Below are 21,145 nucleotides of genomic sequence, written 5' to 3'. Positions count from 1 at the left end.
GCGACTATTAGTGGTCCCGTTTGATGAGCAGCGACCTTTTGCGGCGGGGCGGTGGACATACAGACAATAATATCTGATCATTACAAGCAAAATCGATGGCACTTGCACCCCTCTGGTCATCAGCAAGCCGACACCTACACTAACGCGCGCATCACGCGGTCTGCCTCGGGGAACAAGAGTTTCAAAAATGGGTCTTCAGTCGCCATGGCCTTCACTACGTCGGTGGCTTCGTGCCGGTAGCTCTTCTGCCATTTTTTGTGCTTCTTCAAAATCTGGTGGGCTGTGCTTCCTTGGACACGGTCCTGTACAAAAAATAAAACAGCAAAAGTTTAGTTTTACATGACCGTGCTTGAAGTACTTCATAATCCGCACCTTTTCCAGCATGTTCAAAATCTCGATCGCTTCAGCGCGGACGATATGCTGCTCCTTCACCTTTCCGAGGCTGTCGGGGTTCTCTAGAATGTTCAAGAGGAAGCCGAACAGATCCAACCGACTTGCAAGATACACAATACCAGCGCTCGCGTCTCTATCGCCGTGCTCGGGATAATCCTTCACGATTCGTCGCATGATCTCCAGCACAAACGCACTCTCACAGTGAAGAGGGCCTCCTCGAATGGGGTTAATGATCGCCATCAAGCACGACAATGCTGTGGAACACATTGACTGCATCGACGCAATGCACGTTCGAGACATTGTGCATACTCGAAGGATTCGAACAACGTTGACCACGCACGGCTCACACGCTTGAGAACGGACTGTTTGGTTCAGATACTCGCAGCATTTCGAAGGGATCTGGAGCTCCGCTGCGTTCTCCAGTAATGGTGTCTCAAACTGAAAAAATCGTAGTAGAAGGTTAGTACTCTTTTGAGTAATGTGGCGGTGGTGAAGGCATATGTTACCTGTAGTAGACACACTAGTGAAGACCCGACAAGATCAATCAGATTAATATCACGCTGTATCATCTCGTCGTCCGCACGAGGCATCGTCGCGCGAAGTGCTGATGTCATGTGAGCGAGCTGCTTGAACAATACTTCGAACTCCGACCACAAACAGGTCATGAAGTACCTGCAAAATATGAAGCATACCCGTCAGTACGAGATCAAATTTGTTATCCTCGCAAGTAAACACGTACAGAGGATCGTGCAGGTTGAAAGTGGGGTCTTCCATGTACAACGTGAGATAGACATTGCCAGCCATCGGAGCTGGATACAAGCCCGTGTAATCGATCTCAAACGAGTCAACCACGGACGTGAAGTTCCCGTCCTCCGTCTCAGTAATCGATGTTGACGAGAAGTAGATGTTGAGGAAGTTGACGATACTATTTCGCTGATGGTTGCGGAACTCGGCGTTCCATACGAGCTCTGGCGTCTTGTGGTCGGCCTACACAACGGAAACAACAACCTGTGAGAAAATTTCTAAACGGAGAACGGACGAAGCACACATCTCACCATAATATACTCCACGATGGTGTCTGGACATGAAGCAATTGTCCGAATGATAGCAGGAGGGAAGAAGCGGCAGAGCGCGCGCCTCGACTCAATGTTCAGCGGTGCTCCATCCTTGACCAATTCAGAGAGAATCATGGCGGACGGGATACGCAACCGCTCGGCTGCATCAAACTCGTCGTCGACGATGGTTTCTTCGACAAGCAACAACCACCCAATGAATTCCAAGTAGACTCCGGACTGGAGGATTTCTGAAACACACTTGGCCGCAGCTCCGTTCGCACAAAGATTGCGAATAATCCCGAGTGCATCAGGCCCCACGTCTTGGCAGATATGAACCAACTCGATGAGGATATCACAAATTCCGAATTCCAGGGCGGCTGTGCTAAAGTCTTCTAGTGTCGACAGGACTTGAAGTGTCGCAATGCAGTGCAACCGGCACGGCACATACAACTGCTGGGTTAGCACAAGGCTCTTCTCGGCGTCTTCGCTCTGATGGACTTCATTGTCCGGTGGGAATAGAAGACGTAACACCATCTTCATGGCGCTGTCGTTTGCCACCAGGTTCTTTTCCACCAGTGTCGGAGCCACTGAAGTTGCAATCGACAAACAGTTCAAAGCGGTAACTCTGTCCAATGTAATTCGCTGCTCTTCGTCGATATTCCAGCCAGCATAGGGAGGAAGCCGCTGCACACTCCCCTCTTCGTTCACAAACTCAGGATAAACAAGCTCTCCACTGTCAATGAACGAGAACAACTCCTTGAAGAATGTTTCGGTAAGTCCCAGCTCAGCGATGGGCGCTGGGACCATGCTTTTCTCAATGACGAGAAGACTGCCCATGAGCATTTCGATGTAGAGACCGCCGACATAGAACAGGTCTGCCAGATACATGAACCGGAACTTAATGGCGTCGACGTATTGTTCGTTCGTCGTCATTGCAGGCTCGACACTGGCCCTTGGGGATACGAAATTCATCAGCTCTTGTCGCATCTCACTATTCCAAAACAGCGTGTAGGATTCGCATTCGCCATGGAAGATCTTCAAGAACTCGTGATGGCTGCTCAGTAGCAATAGACCCGACAAATTCGGCGTCATTAGCGCGTCGACAACCTGTTTCACCAAAGCATTGGGTGGAGATTGGAGCTCACTCCCGTCGATAAACAGTCCTCCAAGTCTGCAAAGAGCACGAACTGCCATGACAGCTAACAGGTTCTGGATTTCCACGGCCACAGTCGCATATCCTTCTTCCTCGGTCTCAACGTTGTGCTGCAACCGGGTGCGGACGGTGGTGTCGTCCAACTCTACGTCGTACGTTGAAAAGAGCTTGAATAATTGCCACAACACGCCAGCTTTGACAAGCCGTTGCTGGTTTTTCTCCAGCTGTGCCATTCTCGATATGCCTGTAGCCAAACAAAGAGTTAGCAAAGAACGCAACCATGATTCGGAATCGAACGTACCTTCAAGAACTTGCTGCGCAAGCTTCGCCATCACGAAGGATTTCTGTTCAGCATTGTTCCACATCCACAGAATGCGAACCATATCCACCAGCAATGTTGATGGCTCCGCAATCCATTCCCTTCCACGAGGTGATGCCAAGAGCCCCGTGATAGTTTGAAGCAAGTAAAAGCACACCTCCAGCAATTCTGGTTTTTCTGCCGCTTCACAGCCAACCATTGAATCAACGCAGAAATTCACAACCTTCTCGAGAGTATTCAAGTCTGGCTGCTCAAGCAGTAGTTCGCCGTTGGCTACCGATACTGCACACGTGTTGTAGATCAGCTCTGCAGCGCAAACGGAGATCTCAAGGGTCTGAGCTGTTGTGGTGCCTTCTGGGGGAACTCCATCCGCTGTGCAGTGAGAGTCCAGTAGTGGAAGCAGAAGATCGTAAGCGTCAAACTCATAGTCTACGAGCTGTTCTGGATAGCGATTGCACATGATGACTAAAGAGTGAAGCAGAAGCAGCAGGTTCTCAGGGTCATGGCCAGCGGACAATAAAGTTGGTCGTGGGCATGTAAGAACTCGGTACGCCTCTTGCAGCTCGTCCAGTCTGTTACCACCCGCAACAAACATCGTTAGTGTTACAAGTGAACCAACGTGCATGCACGATGCATAATGCTTACCTTTCAGAGTATGTGCTCGCAGAGATGTTTGACTGAATAAGAGCTCGACCCTTCTCCTTGAACCCAGCACGAAGAGTAGCATCAGAATTTTGCATACCCTCCTCATCAGTAACATCCAAGATTTGTCGCGCTTGACCAAAGGTCATGGATGTATCTTGGCGGTTCACTTCGGCGCGCCATTCCATGGTTAGCTTCTCCATAAAATTCAAGGGGTCAGCAATGTCGAAGGTGCCGTGCTCACAAAACTGGCCCAGGTAAACTCCACCACACCAGACTTCATCGGCCAACTCCTTGAACGCAACAGGTGCCATCGGGCAAAAGCACCAATCGCGCGACGCATCTTCTTCCAAAACCTCGGCATAATCTTGCAAATGCGCTTGGCATACGGTCTGTAAATGCTCCCGCATAGCGTCATTCCAAATCACCAGCGGCGACTGTTCTCCCTCGCAGAATACGTTTGTGAACGCAGAAGGAGACGACTGATCCAGCAAGTTGATCATAGCCTGAGGTAAAATGTTTTTCAGTGAGCTCGTTCCGTTGAATTTGGCCTGATGTTTATGTGTAGCCTTCAGCAATCCCGCCATAGACTTGAAATCGGATGCTCCTCCTACGAACGCCAAGTAGAACAAGCCCCAGGAGAACAACGATGCTCGATTTGTTACGTCTTCTTCTGGTGATTCACCAATTGGCTGCTGATCAATGTACAAGAATTCGAGCAACGTGGCAACCTTTTCCCATAGTTTAGGATGATTGCTTCGAATCAACACCGGTAAAATTTGACGGGCGAATCTCCATAACGTCGTCTTTCCTCGGGGCAGCGGGAAAATGGGCGATGTGAAGTCGTCGTCACGTTTACTTAACAACGAGTTACTGTGTGCCACCGAGAGTAGCACGCTAATTGCATCGTGTGCCATCTGGAGCGGGTTCAAGTCGCCTAGAATTCCAACTTCCCATCGCAACTGCGCGATTTCCATGACTTTAGCCTTTGTCGTAAATGATTCGCAAGCTAGGTCATCGTGGCGTTTAACCCAGAACGAGCTCATGTCTGTGTGCTCTTCGTCTCGTTTCTGCTTCAATTCGTTCACGCTAAATGGTCCGAGTTGCTCTCCTCCGTCAGTTTCGAGAATCCACAGTTTCTTCGGCTCGGTGATATCACCAACATCGCGGTTCGTCGAGTGTGCCAACTGGAGAAGTTGAACCGCCAGCTCCACGTTGTGTTCACTGCGTAGCACTCGACGTGCATTCCCAGGGTGCATACACAACGCCCGAACGGTCTGAAGGAAGTTCGCCAACATCGACGCATGTACGGTCTCGCTCATGAGCGTCCACAGGTGTTCAACCTCTTCGAAATTCACGGCATTCACATATCCTGCATGAGCAGCTGCCACAACTCCCATACTTTTAATGCACAGTATCGACGTTTCCAGATCGTCTCTATACTCGGCGTGGATGTTCTCGCGCAGCATCCGAACATACAGTGCCGCCAGTACCGCTGCAGGGTTCCGGACAGGAACCTGCTCGGGTGTCAGTACTATGAACTCGTCTTCCTCCGTGACTGATCCAAAGAAGGACATTTTACTCCGCAAATGCGCCAGTATTCTGATGTAACATCCACCAACGCCGACCTCATTGGCGAGACTTGGATACGGCACCTCAAAATCCTCGTAGTTCCATCGAGCTTTCATCATTCCGCTGTTAATTTGGAATTGGGTGAAGCGCTTAATTTCAGCGTATAATGCAGACCGAAGTTCTTCTCGTGTCTGTTTGTTCCAAATCATATGAACAGTCTCGTGGTCCAGGCTGAGCATGTGAAAGAGAAGACGGAAGTTCTCTTGTGCACGCGCAGAGCGTGATATCGCGCGGTGTCTTCCCTTTGAAGTCTTGTTCCCGTGCTGAGCAGGTGCTTTCTTACCACCGAGAGCACCTAGGAAGCTTAGAGCCACATCCCTCTTGCGGAGACGTGGTGCCGGGTCGTGTGAACTGGAGCTACGAGACTTGGATTCATGCATTGAATTGTTAGTCGATCGCAAGCTCTTAGAGGTCCCGTCAACTGAACTTTTCAGTTTGCGTAGCAATCGAGCCTTCGACTGCTCGTTTTCAATCGGTGTCTCGTAAGAACTCCGTCCATTACTGGCATTCCGCGTCAACGATGATCGCTCGCCTGAAAATGATGAGCGGATCTCGGGAATGGGCAGGTTTGACAATGATGAGCGACGATACTCTGACTGAAGACCGCTTTGGCGTCCATTGCCCGAGCCCACATCGCCCATGGATACACTCTTTCGCGACATCTTCTCCTGATGAATCTCGGAGTCTGCAATACTGCTTTCTCCACCAGAAAGCCAATCCATCGAACCTCCTTGGATGGTTGACTCACTTGTGGACGAAGCACGGTCATCATCATTATATTCTAACAAGCGTTCTTGGCGTTCAGCTTCCATTGCTTCCCGCTCCAATCGATCGTAGTCTTCGATTTGCGCTGCCGTTCCAGGGGGTTCTTTTAGCAGGTGGAAAAAGCCAGAAGGAATCATCCGCGACAGGAGTTGCTTCGATCCATCGTGATGACTCATCCAAAGGGACACTAAATACCTGCTCACGCATCTCTGATCAAAGGACTCGTCAAACAAGCCTTGGTAGAAGTGCCGCAGAACAATTCCTTCTGTCAGGGCTTTGTCTCGAATGCTAGAAGCCACAACCGGGTCGCATTCCTCGAGAGTGGTCTTCAGCAGAAGTGTACCTAAATTGGAACCAATATAAGAGCGTAAGCAATATCGTGAGAGAGATTGCATCGAGCAAATACTTACACGCCTCGACGGTGGTTGCGCAGCGAGACTGGAAAAGCACTTTCAGTAACGTGCTGTAGTATTTCGCCACCCCTTCTACTAAAGTCATGAACTCCACTGTGCCCGTTGTAGACGCCCGGGAGCAAAGACAGCCTTCAAGGGTTTGTAGCAAACCCATCATGACAAGAGGGCCAGCCCTCGGGTTGTGACTTGAGTGGTGGCTCTCGGGATCCACATCAATATCCTCCAGGTGAGTGATAAGAGACTGGGTTAAGTATGTGTTCGCGAGAAACACTTTCTTGTTTTCCGTCTCGATTTCCTCGCAATATCTCACGGAAGCTTTGTCGAGGCCTGTCATGGAAAACAGTCAAACAGTAAGTAGCACTCTATTATATGATGGCTCATCAAAACTTACTGGCCGAACTCGAAGGCGTATGAGCCGTCAGGCGTCGCAGCAACAGCGTTGTCCAAAATACAACAAATTCATCGCCGTTGATTAACAGGTTCGTGATCGTCTCTGAAATCTGACCAGCCTGCCCAATCTCACGGAAACCGTAGTAGGACGACGAGATGCGGAACATTGCCTGAAGAAGAGTCACCGCAGAGCGCTCAGGGACGGGCTTTGTCTTCGCGACGTAGTAAAGCTGAGCACACATTGGGCGTAAAGCATCTCCGATAATCGAGTGCTTCGTATTGTACGGGATTCCGCTTGCAGGGACATTTGCGTTGAACTCGGCCACAATTTCTACAAAGCTAGATAACATATACACTCGTTAGCGGTACCAGATGAGCAGGATAACTGAATACAACTTCGAACGTACCCTCTATCGCCAACTTTCATGGAATTTCCGAATTTCCCCACAGATCCCATGCGCTGAAGGTACCAACTTGCAATGGAGGAGTCGTTAAAAAATGATTGCGTTTCGGTCGTATCCTCCACCGCCGAAAAAGGTAGCAAGCGCAGTCCTCGCTGATTCACAAAGCCAGTAATGAACAACTCGGGGTTCTCATCACAAGTCACGCAAATATCGTAGATGGCGCTTAAGACACCATCACGGTCCCTTGCCAGGTACGTCCGCATCTGGCCGTTGCGAAACTGGATCTTGAACTGCTCTGGGCTCGATGGTTCTCGTACAAGCACGTAAATATCCGCGTAGTTGTAGCACGCAATGACCTTTTCATCACGATCCAGTTCCACCAGCATCTTATCATGCAACGAAAGAACCCGCTCTTGTGGTTCATGGTACTTGGGTGTCAGCTTTCTCACGTGGAACTGCACGAACGGCTCACCGTTGTTCAGACCATAATAGTTTCTCTCCTCTTGAATCTTCTCAGCCGTCACATTGGTCCTCGCCTGGAGCTTGCATCCAATTGCTTCCGCTGCAGCCTGAATGCGACGATAAATCTGCGCTCTGTGTTGACTAAAGAAGAGTCTGCTTCGTCCAGTGTATCCAATGGCAAACCCGTCCTGAGAGTCCGTGAGCAACGTCAAGTGCTCCATCTCCGTGTACAGGTATTTGGAGCGGACAATGCCCGGTTGGGTAAGAGTAACCCCATCCATCCCCACGTCCAGCATGCAGTTGATCGTGTCACATTTTCTCGACCATTTGGAGCATTGAAAACCCGTTTCAGAGCGCCCATTGCGTTGCTGGTATTGGTCTCTGAGTCGGTAAAGATCCGAGAGCAGTCGGGAGCGGAAGCGACAGCGCAGTTTGAGCTGCTCGTCCTTCTTGGCGCCCTTTAGCGACAGAGCAAAGCCTTGTGCGTCCGACGGGTCAAGGTTGATGCCGACGAGAGCTGTGAGTGACCACGTATTGGTGACTTCGAAGTCGCGCGGGTCAATAGTGCAGAAGCGTGTGGGCGCCAGCGCCAGGATGCGCTCGTACTTGCCACGCCATGAGACTTTGATCACCTGGTACTTGGCCACGAACTCCTCAATGGGCGTAGAGCTCAGGAACGAAACATTGTCCCCGTTCTGCGAGCGTTGTGAGCCTCCAGGCGTGCGGTGCAACAAGTTCCGGCGGGACTCGGCGTCAGGTAGAGAGACAGTGGGGGCGCTACGCCCGCCACTGCCGTTGCTGCGGCTGCTAGCACTGGCGTCGGTGGCCGCGCGCCCGAACAGCGACGTCGCCTCCGACATCGAATGCGGAGTTCAACAAGCAGAGCCCGTTGCGGTATGCAGGACCAGATAGTTGACCTGTTTGGCCATAAAGTTGATCACCTTCACAAAATGTACACAAACTGTTCAGCCAATCAGATAAGAGGAAAATTCACTTCGCCTATCCAAACATTTGTCGCATACGAAGTGGATTGTAGGTTGAGCTTACGGTTTTAAAGAGAAAGTTTGTAGGTTTAATCTTGAATCACCTGAAGTTACCATTGCTCAACATGCTGTGCGTTGGCACCTCCTTGTTCAGCCTCTCTTCGCGGCTGTCACGGCGAGCGCATGGCAGCCTCTGTCACTTGTCCACTGGCACGAGTCGATTACACCAGCGGTTTCGTATGAGCAGCGTCGCTACTCGATGCGTAAGCACGTCCGCCCCGGAGTCAAAGGAGCCCAAGATTGAGGCGGAGCAAAAGCCGGCTGTGCTGGACTGTGTGGTAGACAAACTTAACGACTCCATCAAGAAGCACCCGGGCGAGACTATCGCCGTGCTCTTCGCTTCCGATATTGGCAGCATTGGCGCCATGTACGGTGTCATCTCGCTGACTGGTCTTGAGTTCTCGCCGGAATTCGCCTTGGCCTTCGCTGCCAGTCGCCCCTTCCGCCGCTTTCGCCTGCCGCTAGACTTGGCGGTCGCTGCTGGCGTTGCTAAGATCTTCCCAGTTTTGTCCAAAGTGCGGCTCTCGGACCTGACTGGTGCTCTACCAAAGTGCGTCTATAGCGAAGTCTGGTGCTCTATGTTGTTGACCCATTCATTCACATGATTCTTGTTGTTGTGTAAATTGTTGCAGTCGAGCGAATACCTCTACAACAACAATCTCTAGTCCCGGCTTCATGTCTAAAGCGATGGACAAGGCTAAGGAGGTGGTGGACAGTTACGGTGCTGCATACATGATGGGATCTCGTCTGGCTGGTGTGGGCGTGGTTTGCTCACTGTACGCCCTGATCAAGCAAGGAGTGGATGTCATGCCGATCCTCGCCTCACTAGGCATGGGAGAGGTGGGTGAAGCACTTGGCGGTTATGCTGCGGCAGTAGTTTTCGGTAGTGCCATCTACCCATTCACACTGGGCGTCTCAGGATACATCGTGCCTGTTGTCGCGAAGCTGCGCAGGACGATCATGCCGTGAATGGTGACGATCTCCATCGAGGACTCTTCCGTAGAGTAAATATCACCCTACATCTTTCTGACTGTTTTTTTTTCTCAATGTTGAACGCTGCACGATCCACCATAACTTATGGCATAACATCACATCACACTCTCGACATTCTCGATTTAGCATCCCAGATGCCACCGTCCAAGAAGCGCTGCATCCCAAGCCGAAGCCCGGGACACCAGCAGCGTTCGGCAGAAGACCCGTGCCCATGCACTGCTAGTGAAAGCAGCTCCGGGATCTGTGATCTCGATGTTTGGCATGGCACAACCCTCGACGATGAGGCAGCTCGGTCTAGACGACGGCTGCTTCGTCCTAATCTACCAGTGATCAAGTGCAAACATTGGACGCAGATCCGATTTCCATGTAAGGTCACTATTGGGCGATTGATGAGTGTAGCATGCATATAACGATGTGGACTCTTCCTGGGGTTGTGCTGTTCTTAGCCCGCTTGTACCATTTAGTCTCAATTGGCTGGATTCCATTGATCTGTGTATTTGTCGGGGGTTATGTCGCTGTCGTCGGCGTGTTTGCGCTCCTTTTCGCTGCCTGTAATGGGTAAGCGTTGAACTATATTATGTGGACACGAAGAGATCGAGGCCTTAGCCTACGCTGTTTTCGTGCTAGACTTCCAGAGGGCTCGGAAAACGCGAGGAATTACTTCAACCTGAGCCTTCAAACACTGTCAAGCACCGGTATGACTGTCTCTTTCGTGAGAAGTATATTCTACCCGATCTGCTCGAACTGACCTATCGGCGACAGGTTATGGGGATCTCTCACCAGAGAACACGTGCTCCCGTTTGATCGGTGCGATGGAGTCGTTCCTGTCAATGCTGATTATCTCCTTCATGACCGGCGTTGCATTTGTCAAGTTTGCTCGTCCCCACCCCAATATTGCATTCAGCAACGTAAGTGCAAACGTAACTTCGGAGGTCATCGAGTTTAACGCTAATAACTCGTTGCCGCTGCTGTAGGTGTTTACTATCTCGCGTGGGGAAAGTGACCTGGAGATGCGCTTTCGAGTCGCAAACGAGACTCATCGCGACCTTGCCAGCAAAGGCGACATTATCGATGTTGGCTTCAAGCTCATTCTGATGCGCATTGAGGTAAGAAAACTTGTTACCTTTATCTTTTGACGATGATGCTCATGTTCGACGTGTTCATTGAAGACTGGAAAGCATGGAGAGAAAAGACTATGTTACTATGACCTGAAGCTGAAAACAGCACGCATCATTTCGCTACGGTACTTCCATTGGCTGCGATGTTTTATACTGCGCCGGGTTGATATAACTTCTTACATTGTGTCAAACAGACTGGAGATTGAACTGATCCATACTATCAATGCCAACAGCCCGTTTTTCAACCAGGCATCGGACGACTTTGAGCGGTCCGATTTCGTCCTTATCCTCCTTGCGTCTGGTTTAGACGAAAACCTTCACGATATTGTTCACAAGAAACATGAATATGGCCGAGAAGCGATGAGGTGGAGTGCCAAGTTCCTCCCCATGCTGGATTGGGACAGTCGGCACAAGTTTATTGAGCTGGACCTCGACAAAATATCGTTGGTGGCCCCTCAAGTGGATGATTCTGCTGATGAGCATGCGATCGACATGGACATCGCGAATTCTTCTTTGCAAGAAAATGAATCGCCTGCTTCTTCTCACGATGAATCGAATCGTGAGCCTGTTGGGAATACGAATTACTCCAATTCACAAAACTTTCAAGCCGAAGACACCATATCGCACAAGATGGCTGACGGTAGCTTATGGGGTTTAAGTGATAATAATGATGACGAAGCGACAATACGGAGGATTGACGATAATGACGGACACGATGAAGTAGAACGAAATGCTAGATCCCCATCGGGCGGGCAAAATGGTGGGCAATCAACAGCAACTCAGTCTATCCAACGTCGAAGATGTAGTGCTCGTGTATCCCGATCGTATCAAGACCACGACCACGATTTATCTGGAAATCTCAAGGAGAGGCCTAGGAGCTTATTGCAACGAAGAGTTCACGTCAGGAATGGATCGTGGAGGTTGCTGTTGAACGGGTTATACCAGCGAGCACTGGCAGCCTCCTGGCCGAATCTGCTGCTGTGTCTTGTTGTATGTTACTTGACCGTGGTCGCTACGATTGCATTGGTGATTGCCATTTCGGTACGTTACGAATTCTGTATGAAATGAATGTGTAGTTTTTCGACGCTAACTCTTGTGTTTGCGACAGATTCACGAGCCATTAGCGCAACGAACGCAAAGCGATTTCGGACTCAAATTCGGAGAAGTTTTCTTCTTTTGTGTCCAGACTATCTCCACGGTTGGTTATGGAACGCTAAGCCCACGTCAAGATAGTGACGTAGCCAACTTTTTCGTGTTTCTTATGGTATTTTCCGGTCTGTTCGTCTCGACGATTGTAACGGGTTCGTTGGTATAGTCTTGGTGCTTCCGCTACGTTATTCGATGACAAGTTGTTCGGTACCATTTCGGTTTGGCAGGCATAACATGGGCGAAGTTTTCAATCCCGAAGGCGTCGACTCTATTGTATAGCGACGTTCTGCTGCTTACAACATTCCACTCACATCGTGCCGTTATGTTTCGCGCTGCCAACAATCGCAAGTTTGGCGTTCTCGTTGAGGGTTCCTTCAGGTAGCTCCTTTATTTGGTCAACAGAATGATACAGTGATCTGATCTCTCGGCCGTCGTTTGTCCTCTAGGATGAGTGTCGTGGTGCTGAATCGCAACTTTGGACGCCGGGAGACCCACGAGTTACGTCTGGTACGTTTTAGTACCGATTGAGTTGCTGTTACTCTCGCTTTAATTCATCTTCAACGTCTTTGATGGCACAGGTTCGCAATGTGTGGCCGATTATTAACTTGTGCAACACGCTGACGCACATTATCGATGATAGCTCGCCTCTATACCATTTGTCAACAGACGAGTTGCTGTCAGGAGACCATTTCTTCGTGGTGCTTTTCACTGGGCAGGACAACATCATCAGTGATACGATGGTTGCTCGGAAGGCCTATCACGCCTGCGATATCCTAGTTGACCACCACTTCGAGGACAACATCACGCTGACACCCGACGGCTTGTACATCGATCTGGACGCCATCAACTCAACGTACTGCGACTCCGGCATGAGCAGTCGAAGCGAGGAACCCGACAGGAGTCCAAGCTCCGTCGATCTAGCGGCGAATAATGAGACGCACAGTCCTCGCTCCAACTATAAGCTAATGAGCGAATAATGGCGCCAAGGAGCCCCAATAAAACATGCACTTACTTCAACATTCTACTTGCGCTTGATCTGATTACCATGCGGGCACCGATATTTTGACCTTGTTAAAGTATTCAATGTAGTTTTACTTGATTAAAGTATGCGACGGTAAAAGCATCACCTCATTCCAACATTCGATGTCATTCTCCGTTTCGCCTCGAGCTGTGGATCTACAATGGTGGCCAACTCGCAACCGGAGGCCGCTGCGGTGTCTGCGACCAACGCGACTAATACCACTGCAGGCGCTACAGTCACTTCGCCGCAGAAGCGTGACGTGTATCTTACAGGCTTCGGCAAGTTCGGCGACATCCTCGAGAATCCGACGACGTTCCTGTCCACGAAATTGGCGGAGCACCCCAAAGTGACCGAGTCCCATGTGCTCGAAGTCTCCAAAGAGAGTGAGGCAAGAATACAACGCAATGGGGACTCGATAATCTTGTTAACGGTTGTGTGGTGTACGACAGGCTGCGAGGAGGAGCTCGCGAAGATGTACGCAAGGGCGGAGGTATGACAATGAGTTGTCAAAATAATGAATGGATCGTACTAAACGATTCTTACAGGATCGTGGTCGGCCCTGCATCTTCCTGCACTTTGGTGTGAGTGCCATCTCGCGCTCGCTCAAGCTGGAGCAGGTGGGCTACAACGTGGCGGACTTCCGGATTCCGGACGAGCGGGGCTACGTCGCGAAGGACGAGGTTATCCACAAAGGCGAGCCGGACGAAATCACTACGAAGCTACCACTGGAAGACATGTTGAAGACGCTGCAAGACGTGCACCCGCGAGTCGATATGTCAACCGATCCGGGTCGCTACATCTGCAACTACGTGTACTACCGGTCGCTCGTCTGGGTCAAGCGCCAAGAGGCCAATGGGCACCCGGAGGTGAGCTTCTGCTATATACTGTGAATGTTAATTTGAGGTTCTAACTCCTGTTGGCTTGCTACTGGCAGCACCTCGCTCTATTCGTGCACGTGCCGGAGTTCCGGAACGTGGCGTTCGAGGATCAGGTCGCACTCGCCTCCAAGATCGTAGACCTCGTGGCCGACCTGTAAAAAACCACGGATACTCCAGCGTACTGCATGTCCATTCGTAGCATCTCACGCATAAATGCATGACAGTTTTGTCCCCGTGGTCAATTCATTGGGCTTGCCATCGTGAAACGTTTTGATTGACTTGAAGCCGGAGATTTGAGTGCTGCACTCAACTTACGTCTTCCACACTACTTGATGTGTAGCACACGACATAGTGACACGTCAAACCGCCGGCGCCATCCATTCCGCATACCGGTACCGATTCGGGCCTGCTGCTGTCACTCAGCAAGACTCGAACAGACCAACCGCGAGTGGCGTCCGGGGGGCTTGACAGACCCCAGCACACACACACTGCACAGCCAGACTACAGCGATGAGCGCCCAGCAGACCAAAGCTCCTGGTGCGTCCTACAGCTACTTTAACCGCCCACATGGGCGACACACCATTGGTGACTGACTTGTTGCACGGTGTTTTCTTTTTTACGCAGAGGGAGCGGAGCTCAAGGAGGCCATCAAGCGCCAGGTAGAATTCTACTTCTCCCGAGCCAACCTGGCCAATGACGCCTACCTCGTCTCGCAGATGAACTCGCAAATGTGCGTCCGATCACAGTTTTCTTGAGCTCCTGCAACAAAGCACAAGAGCTCATCATGTCTCCATTCCTTTATTCCTATTGCAGGTATGTGCCTGTGGAGGTCATCATCAACTTCTCTAAGATCAAGCAGCTCACAGACGACAAGGCACTGCTTGTCGATGCCGTACAGGACTCAACGGTGAGTCAATCATCCCTATTGTGCTTACCCAGCCAATCGCGGCAAGTTGCAACTTGCTGCGGACCATTCTGTATTTTGCTGACATTATGCTGACTGTATGCATGTTAACTTAACGCAGGTCTGCTCGCTGAACTCGTCCAAGGACGCTATCAAGCCCAACATTAAATCCGAGCGCACTACCATCATTCTGCGCGAGATCCCGTCCTCAACCAAGCCCGAGGAGGTTGGAGCCATTTTCGAGGGATGCGGCAAGGTCGCCAGCGTGCGCAGCGACGTCGGTGACACGTGGTTCGTCACTATGAACTCGGAATCCGAAGCTGTGAGCACGCTGCTGGCTCTGCGCAGCAAGACGTTCAACGGCGCACCTATTAAGGCTCGTCTTAAATCCGAGAATGTGCTCAAGTCCTTCTACCCCACGCAGCCGGCGGAGAACGTCATCGCTCCCAGTGTGGGCGCCCCGTACGGAGGCCGCGGCTACTACGCCTCGCCCAACATGGGCTACTACGACAACTACGGCGTCCAATACAACACAGTGAACCCGCGTGCGGGTCAGCACCACAACTACAGCAACGGCGCTGAGAACAGCCGATATGCCGGCAACAATCAGCGTGGTGGAGCTGTCGCTGGCCGTGGCCAGGGACGTCAGAACCGATCAAACGGAGCTGGCGCCCAGCAGCAGAGCAATGGCCGCGCTAAGAGCGGCAGCTTCGAGCAGCGGGGACCTAGCAGCTCTCGTAAGAACAAGGATAAGCGCTCGAAGGCTGAGAAGCAAGCAAACAACAGCAGCAACGGAAAGAAGACGGCCGCTGCTGCTCCCGCTGAGCGTCAGCCAGTGTTGAACGCGGCGAACTTCCCTCCGCTCCCTACAGCTCAGGAGAAGGGCGAGGTGTCGAAAGTCATCACGTACAAGTACGCTCACGAGGACATCATGGAAATCGTTAAGAACATGGACGAGAAGGACTGCATGCTGCTGGAGGGTAAGATGGACTACGCTGTGCACCCGGCGGCTCTGACGGCTGAGGCGCACCCTGATCTGCTGCGTAACCAGCGTACATACAGTATTGAGCAGGCTCGTGACGCCATGCGTCAAGGACGACCGATCCGTAGTGACTCGGTGGGCTCGATTGACTACGAAAGTATGATGTACGGTGAGGACTACACCAAGGAGGCTCGTGAACAGCGCAAGCAGAAGGCGGAGAACGCACCTGCTTCCACTGATGCCGTCTCTGCTGCTAAGGCTGCTGCGCCTGCATCAACCAAGTCGGCTCCTGTCCCTGCGAAGGTTATCGGCTACGCTGCGGCTGTGATTAATGGTACTCCGGCCCCTGCTCCTGAGCCCAAGAAGAAGCAGCCTGTTGCCAAGCCAGCCACCAAGACTGCCGCTAAGGAGGAGAAGAAGGTCGCTAAGAAGGCGACCAAGACTGCTGAGAGCGCGCCCAAGGCAGCTGCTGCTCCAGCCGTGGACGAGTCCTTGCCAAAGACCGGTGCATGGGGTGGCCGCAACTTCCTCGATGTGGTAAAGGCTGACCCGCCTGCTGCTCCCGCGAGCGAAAGCGAGAGCAAGTAGACAGGCGCATTGGCGAGGAGGCGGGAGGCTGTGGTGATGCGTGGTTGGTTAGGCGAGAAAGCACTCGTCTGATCTGGGTCCTGGTCTGGTAACGACGCGGTGGTGTCTTTAGCTCACCGGCTGCTGAGTTGGTTGGTTGGTCTGTCAGTTGGGTTTGCCGAGGGTGAGTTTGAAAGAAAACAATGAAACGAGACAGCCACTGACTGGAACAATGATGTGACCCGGGGCCTGGTGATGGCGGAGACGTCGAGGACTCTCGGCTGTCGTTGTGTTCTCTGCATTTTGGATATTTTTTATACATGGATTTGCTGACGAGCGTGCGCGATAGTGTACGGGTGTTTGCTTCGCTCTCCACGCTGTCAGCACGCAAGGCTTCACCAGGTGTGCTCAGGCGAGGAGAAAATTCAAAGGCGCGGCCTTCGAGTTGAGGCCTCGAGTGCTTGTGCGCTATTAGAGAGTCGAACTGGATGCCGTAGCCGACATGCATACCACGACAGCAATAACCAAATAGACATGGGTACGAGGACCTGGCGACGATAATGACTCTTGCATCTCTTGTTGTCTGAAGCGTCTTAGACGCGTGTCTCGGTGCTGGCGACGCCGTCTTCCACGCTCGATATCAGGTTAGAGTTCAAGTACACAACTGCAGCCTTGCTGGCCTGCTCTTCGCTCATGTCCTTGGCGTACATGGCTTGAATCTTGTCGAATATCTCACGTTTGCTTCTGGAAAGTCCAGCCGATACAGGGAAGCCCAGTGTACGCAAAGCCACAGGTTGCAGGTTCGGACACGAGCTGCCGATGAAGCCCTTCCACCATGTAATAGGACTGCATTTCTGCGCGGACTCCCAGATCGCATCGTCAGCAAACAAACCCGTTCGCGCTGTGAAGCGCGTCAACTCATCCACAATGGAGCCGTATACCTCCGTGTTAGAAGTTCGCTTTATATACGCCAGCGCCTCGCTCGTGGCTTCCCCCGAGAGACTCGACGGCGGGAAGCGAGGATCCAGCAGATAGGCCGTATACATGGCGGGGTGTTGAAGATTCTGCCAGTGGGAAGAGATAATGTGCTGAAACTTGGACGCGAGACTCCCAAACTTATCGAGATGTGCCCACAACAATGTAAATCGATGGTAGAACGTTGACAGCAACGCAGAATCGGTCTCGAACATCTTCAAAATCTCGAGGAAAGGCTCAAAGAGCTCAGTAAACATCGACAGCTCATCCCAAAAATCAAGACTGATAATCTGCTTTTTGGCCTGCACGTTCAAATTGTTCAGAGTGCCGTTTTCAGCGAGTAAAATGTCCAACGAGTGGCGATTGCGCTCGATAGTAAACAGACACTCCAGTAGCGCGATCGGGCTGGAATCGTCTGGGTCGCCCAACGGCGAAGGTACGTCTACAGAGTGTATCTGTTCCGAAACACGTGCAATAATAGCATTGCGGGCGACATCGTCGTGCGTGAAGAATCGGGCCAGCTTCTTGCAAGTATCGAGGGTGCTAGCAATAGTTGGCATGCCCAGCATCTCCGTCATCATCACGTTCATAATATGCGCGCAACTCGGCAGGAACGTGACGCCTGGATACCTGTTCTGTAGTGTCACTGTCGCCTGCTTCATGCTTTCACCTGTGTCCGTCACAATGACCGACACTCTGCTTGTTCCAATCTGTGTCATCGTGTTCTCGATCTTGTCCACGAGCATTTCCGGTGTTTGTGGTACGTCTCCGGTACTGTCAACGCCAAACACCGTTGGAGTAGGTTTGTTGATCACAGAGCTCACCATCAAGCGTTTCTGCGCTGCCCCCCACGACTCCACACCGAGAGCCACAGCTGTCGAGTCCAGCACTTCTGCTCGCAGCCTGATCTGCACCTCCGAGTACTCGAGATCCAGCACTGGCGTCGCAAGGACGAAGGAACTGGGCGGGTCGTACGCCGGATTCATACGCTTGAGCATTTTGACGAAGGACGAGTGCTCCACTGTAGTCACGGGCAGGCCGGCGCCAAAGATGGCTCGTGCTACGTATCCGTCGAGGTCGCCCTTGTCATCCAGCACGGCCACAGCCGTGGACGCTGTAGTGGCCGTCGGCGCTTCTTCGTTTACCGAGGCTTGCGCTAGCGTCGGTGATGGAGCTTGATCTGCTGGGACCTGGTCTGGGGCTTGAGCTTCATCTGCGCGTAGAGCGTCATCCTTCGCGGTGCGCGCCTTCTTGGCTGTGTGGACAGAGGCGTCGGTGGAGACTACAGTTAACAAGGCAACTTAGTGACCATCACTCTGTAATCATAGTGAAAACTAGTCGCACCTTGATGCTTGCGGCCGATCTCAGCGCACATCTCGGCCTTAACGGGATCCGGGCAGCTCGCACACTTGCGCGCCAGGTGCATTCGCATGCGGATGACGAGTCCGCACATATTGAGGCCACAGTAATTGCAGGTGGCTCGCTTGTTGGGCATCACCTTGCCGAAGTGCTCCCAGAGCGGACTGGGCGGGCGTGGCATGATGCGGAAAGCGGAAAGCACTTCAAGTAAAGTGATGTTTGCTTTGAGGTGTTGCTTTGGATGACGAGGGAGTTTTATACCAGCGAATGGCCAAAGAAGCAAGGAAAAAAACTCCTACGTACACGTACCGGTTATTACCCTAATTATGTACCGATATATACGGTTTTTTGGGATGGATACCGCACAAATACCGGATTTTATTGGATTTTACAGTTACAGCGCAGATTTTTGCATAGTAACCATTTTGCCTAAAATACCCGTTTACGCGAGATTTCGAGTGGTTGCAGCTCAGACTGGGTTCATAAAAGAATCAATCTGCGGCTTTGGCCAGCGTTGGCTCGTAGAGGTGATGTGGTATGATTGAGGATATTACTGAAGTGGCTAGCCAGTTCTCCAAACCGCGCAACACTATCACAACGGAGAAAGGAGCAGCGTTGTTGCGTTTTCAAGCTACCGCTAAGTTGGCGCTATGCACAATTAGGCCCTCCGAAAATGAAATTGCAATGCCATTTTGCTAAGTCTCCGCAACAAGCTATTCCCCGGATCATTAGAAAGTGATAAAATAAACTATTCCGTAGTTTTGCAAACTATTTAATGCATACCAAAGAAAATTATTAAATGGTAATGACTCCCAAACAAGAGGGCAACCTGTGTTTGACGATTGACCAGCTTCTATTTACGCGTTCACGACCTTCGACACCTTAGCAGCTCCCAATAAATGATTATTCTTCAAAACTAATAGCTTCTTCATAGGCATCCGAATCACTTTGTGGCGATGAAACAACAGCACGTGCCGCGCCTTGCTGAAGAGCCGCTCCATTGATTAAACGTAGGCTGTATGAACCGAAACCCACAGGCTTGAGCAGCGACTTGCTGTTTGTATTTGCCCGCATCACGCGATCATCAAACCGCTACCGCCATCATCTTTGTCTTTCGTTGGTAGCATGGTGGGCAGCGGAGTGTGCAAATTCTTGAGCAGGCCGTGCTATTCTATGGTTAGTTTTGCCTCCTTACCCAGCAAAACTTGAGCGCACACCTTTCCGAAGGCGGGACTCTTCATGGTGGTGGCCTCAGCGTCCAGGTACGCCTTTACTGACGGGTACCGCTAGATCGGAGTGTCAAAAATGTCACGCACGTCGAAAATCGTGACATTATTGTCGCTCTGGAACTTCCTGGAGGCTAACTTGAACTTGCGTAGATCGTCCTGAAGCGAGCGGAGCTTGCTCTCTTTATGTCGTATTGGCATCAGCTCCGCCAGCTCGCGTCCGAAGTGCCAATTGAAGTCCTTTGATTGAACAAAAAAACTCGTTTGGTCATCTTGTATGTTGAGCCCAAGGGTGTGGCTTGTCGCACAACAGCCTCAAAGATGTTGTTTTTCTAATTTAATTTTTAGAAGAACAACAACGAGAAAAGCAAAATGCTAAATACAAAATACAATATTGTCATCCAATCAAAACATTGTAAAACGTACTGATATTTTGCTGATTGGTTGAGATCCCGTAATTTTTGCATCAGCTCCTGGATCTTGCTCAACAAAGTGTTTCCCCCCATGGAATTCCGGACGGCGAGATTGAGACGGTGTGAGGCAAACTTAATAAGAAAAAATGACATTAAGTCAGACAGCTTGATGCTGACGGCGCAGTTATCGCGAACAAGGAAGATTATGTCGCCAATGTCGCGATTGAAAACGGGGAGGATCCTTTCAAGAAATTTGACGTGGTTACAGTGGAGTGATCGGTCACATCATCGTCAACCAGAGGTGCAAAGGTGAGCAGCACTTTGTCAGTGCGACCAGCGCTCGAATGCGGTAAAATCGCGGGATAATGCTCGGACTGAAATGTCCATCCGTAGGGCATGATACCGAATTTGGCGGTAATTGACAAACTGATATCAAATGTGATTTCTCGAACGAGCAAATCGGCTTACTTAATCATTGTATCTGGTGAAATGCGCTATAGGTTGGTATATTTCAGCACAAGGGGGTCCTCGCACTACGAATACGGCGGATTGCTGCCAGTAATCCGCTTCAACCGGCAGAGGATAGTCTGTAACTTTTGGTCGATGAAGCTGACGAGGGTTGTGTTGTTGGTTTCGCTGGCCACCATGATCTCCATGAAGTCCGGGTGGCGCTCGAGGACGTGGCTGAAGTGGTTACTGCAGTCAGTCTTGGGTACTTGCGTGTGTACAACGTTGCACCGACAGAAAACGTGCTCCTTCGGCACATCCTGATCGTCTAGGACGAGTTTGTAAAAGTAACCGCACACTTTGCGTGTGCTGAAGGGGCTGCCAGTTGCCATCTTGATTCGAAAACGAATGTTCGTTTCGTGAATAGCGACGTTATGAGCTA

General features: G+C 51.2%; 7 protein-coding genes across 7 annotated transcripts; 4 read left to right on the top strand and 3 right to left on the bottom strand.

Moving 5' to 3' along the window:
* Positions 1 to 134: 134 nt before the first annotated feature.
* PPTG_13377 (hypothetical protein) lies at positions 135 to 8,488 on the bottom strand (the record flags this gene model as incomplete). The annotated part of the gene is made up of 10 exons (XM_008909002.1): positions 135 to 302; positions 373 to 831; positions 900 to 1,065; positions 1,133 to 1,380; positions 1,449 to 2,845; positions 2,903 to 3,492; positions 3,566 to 6,302; positions 6,370 to 6,699; positions 6,764 to 7,101; positions 7,170 to 8,488. 10 exons carry the CDS (start codon positions 8,486 to 8,488, stop codon positions 135 to 137), a joined length of 7,752 nt encoding a protein of 2,583 aa, XP_008907250.1.
* A 362-nt stretch (positions 8,489 to 8,850) lies between these two features.
* Positions 8,851 to 9,640, top strand: PPTG_13376 (hypothetical protein; the record flags this gene model as incomplete). Its single annotated transcript, XM_008909001.1, has 2 exons — positions 8,851 to 9,221; positions 9,304 to 9,640. 2 exons carry the CDS (start codon positions 8,851 to 8,853, stop codon positions 9,638 to 9,640), a joined length of 708 nt encoding a protein of 235 aa, XP_008907249.1.
* Positions 9,641 to 9,798: 158 nt separating this feature from the next.
* On the top strand, positions 9,799 to 12,908 carry PPTG_13375 (hypothetical protein; the record flags this gene model as incomplete). The annotated part of the gene is made up of 11 exons (XM_008909000.1): positions 9,799 to 10,030; positions 10,111 to 10,222; positions 10,292 to 10,359; positions 10,427 to 10,572; positions 10,639 to 10,770; positions 10,834 to 10,907; positions 10,977 to 11,823; positions 11,891 to 12,083; positions 12,159 to 12,309; positions 12,378 to 12,438; positions 12,510 to 12,908. 11 exons carry the CDS (start codon positions 9,799 to 9,801, stop codon positions 12,906 to 12,908), a joined length of 2,415 nt encoding a protein of 804 aa, XP_008907248.1.
* Positions 12,909 to 13,075: 167 nt separating this feature from the next.
* Positions 13,076 to 14,153, top strand: PPTG_13374 (hypothetical protein). The gene is made up of 4 exons (XM_008908999.1): positions 13,076 to 13,335; positions 13,402 to 13,442; positions 13,498 to 13,818; positions 13,887 to 14,153. The coding sequence occupies exons 1-4, from the start codon at positions 13,113 to 13,115 to the stop codon at positions 13,986 to 13,988; spliced, it is 687 nt and encodes a 228-aa protein (XP_008907247.1). The 5' UTR covers positions 13,076 to 13,112; the 3' UTR covers positions 13,989 to 14,153.
* Positions 14,130 to 16,903, top strand: PPTG_13373 (hypothetical protein). Its single transcript, XM_008908998.1, has 4 exons — positions 14,130 to 14,367; positions 14,455 to 14,560; positions 14,644 to 14,737; positions 14,856 to 16,903. The coding sequence occupies exons 1-4, from the start codon at positions 14,163 to 14,165 to the stop codon at positions 16,302 to 16,304; spliced, it is 1,854 nt and encodes a 617-aa protein (XP_008907246.1). The 5' UTR covers positions 14,130 to 14,162; the 3' UTR covers positions 16,305 to 16,903.
* A 2,787-nt stretch (positions 16,904 to 19,690) lies between these two features.
* PPTG_23197 (hypothetical protein) lies at positions 19,691 to 20,044 on the bottom strand (the record flags this gene model as incomplete). The annotated part of the gene is made up of 3 exons (XM_008908997.1): positions 19,691 to 19,783; positions 19,835 to 19,903; positions 19,934 to 20,044. The coding sequence occupies 3 exons, from the start codon at positions 20,042 to 20,044 to the stop codon at positions 19,691 to 19,693; spliced, it is 273 nt and encodes a 90-aa protein (XP_008907245.1).
* Positions 20,045 to 20,789: 745 nt separating this feature from the next.
* PPTG_23196 (hypothetical protein) lies at positions 20,790 to 21,095 on the bottom strand (the record flags this gene model as incomplete). The annotated part of the gene is made up of 1 exon (XM_008908996.1): positions 20,790 to 21,095. The coding sequence occupies one exon, from the start codon at positions 21,093 to 21,095 to the stop codon at positions 20,790 to 20,792; it is 306 nt and encodes a 101-aa protein (XP_008907244.1).
* Between the last annotated feature and the right edge of the window lie 50 nt (positions 21,096 to 21,145).

Source organism: Phytophthora parasitica (genome assembly GCF_000247585.1).
Source record: "Phytophthora parasitica INRA-310 unplaced genomic scaffold supercont2.32, whole genome shotgun sequence".
NCBI lineage: Eukaryota > Oomycota > Peronosporomycetes > Peronosporales > Peronosporaceae > Phytophthora > Phytophthora nicotianae.
Note: the sequence above shows the minus strand (reverse complement) of the source record. Positions and strands in the feature narration are given on the sequence as shown.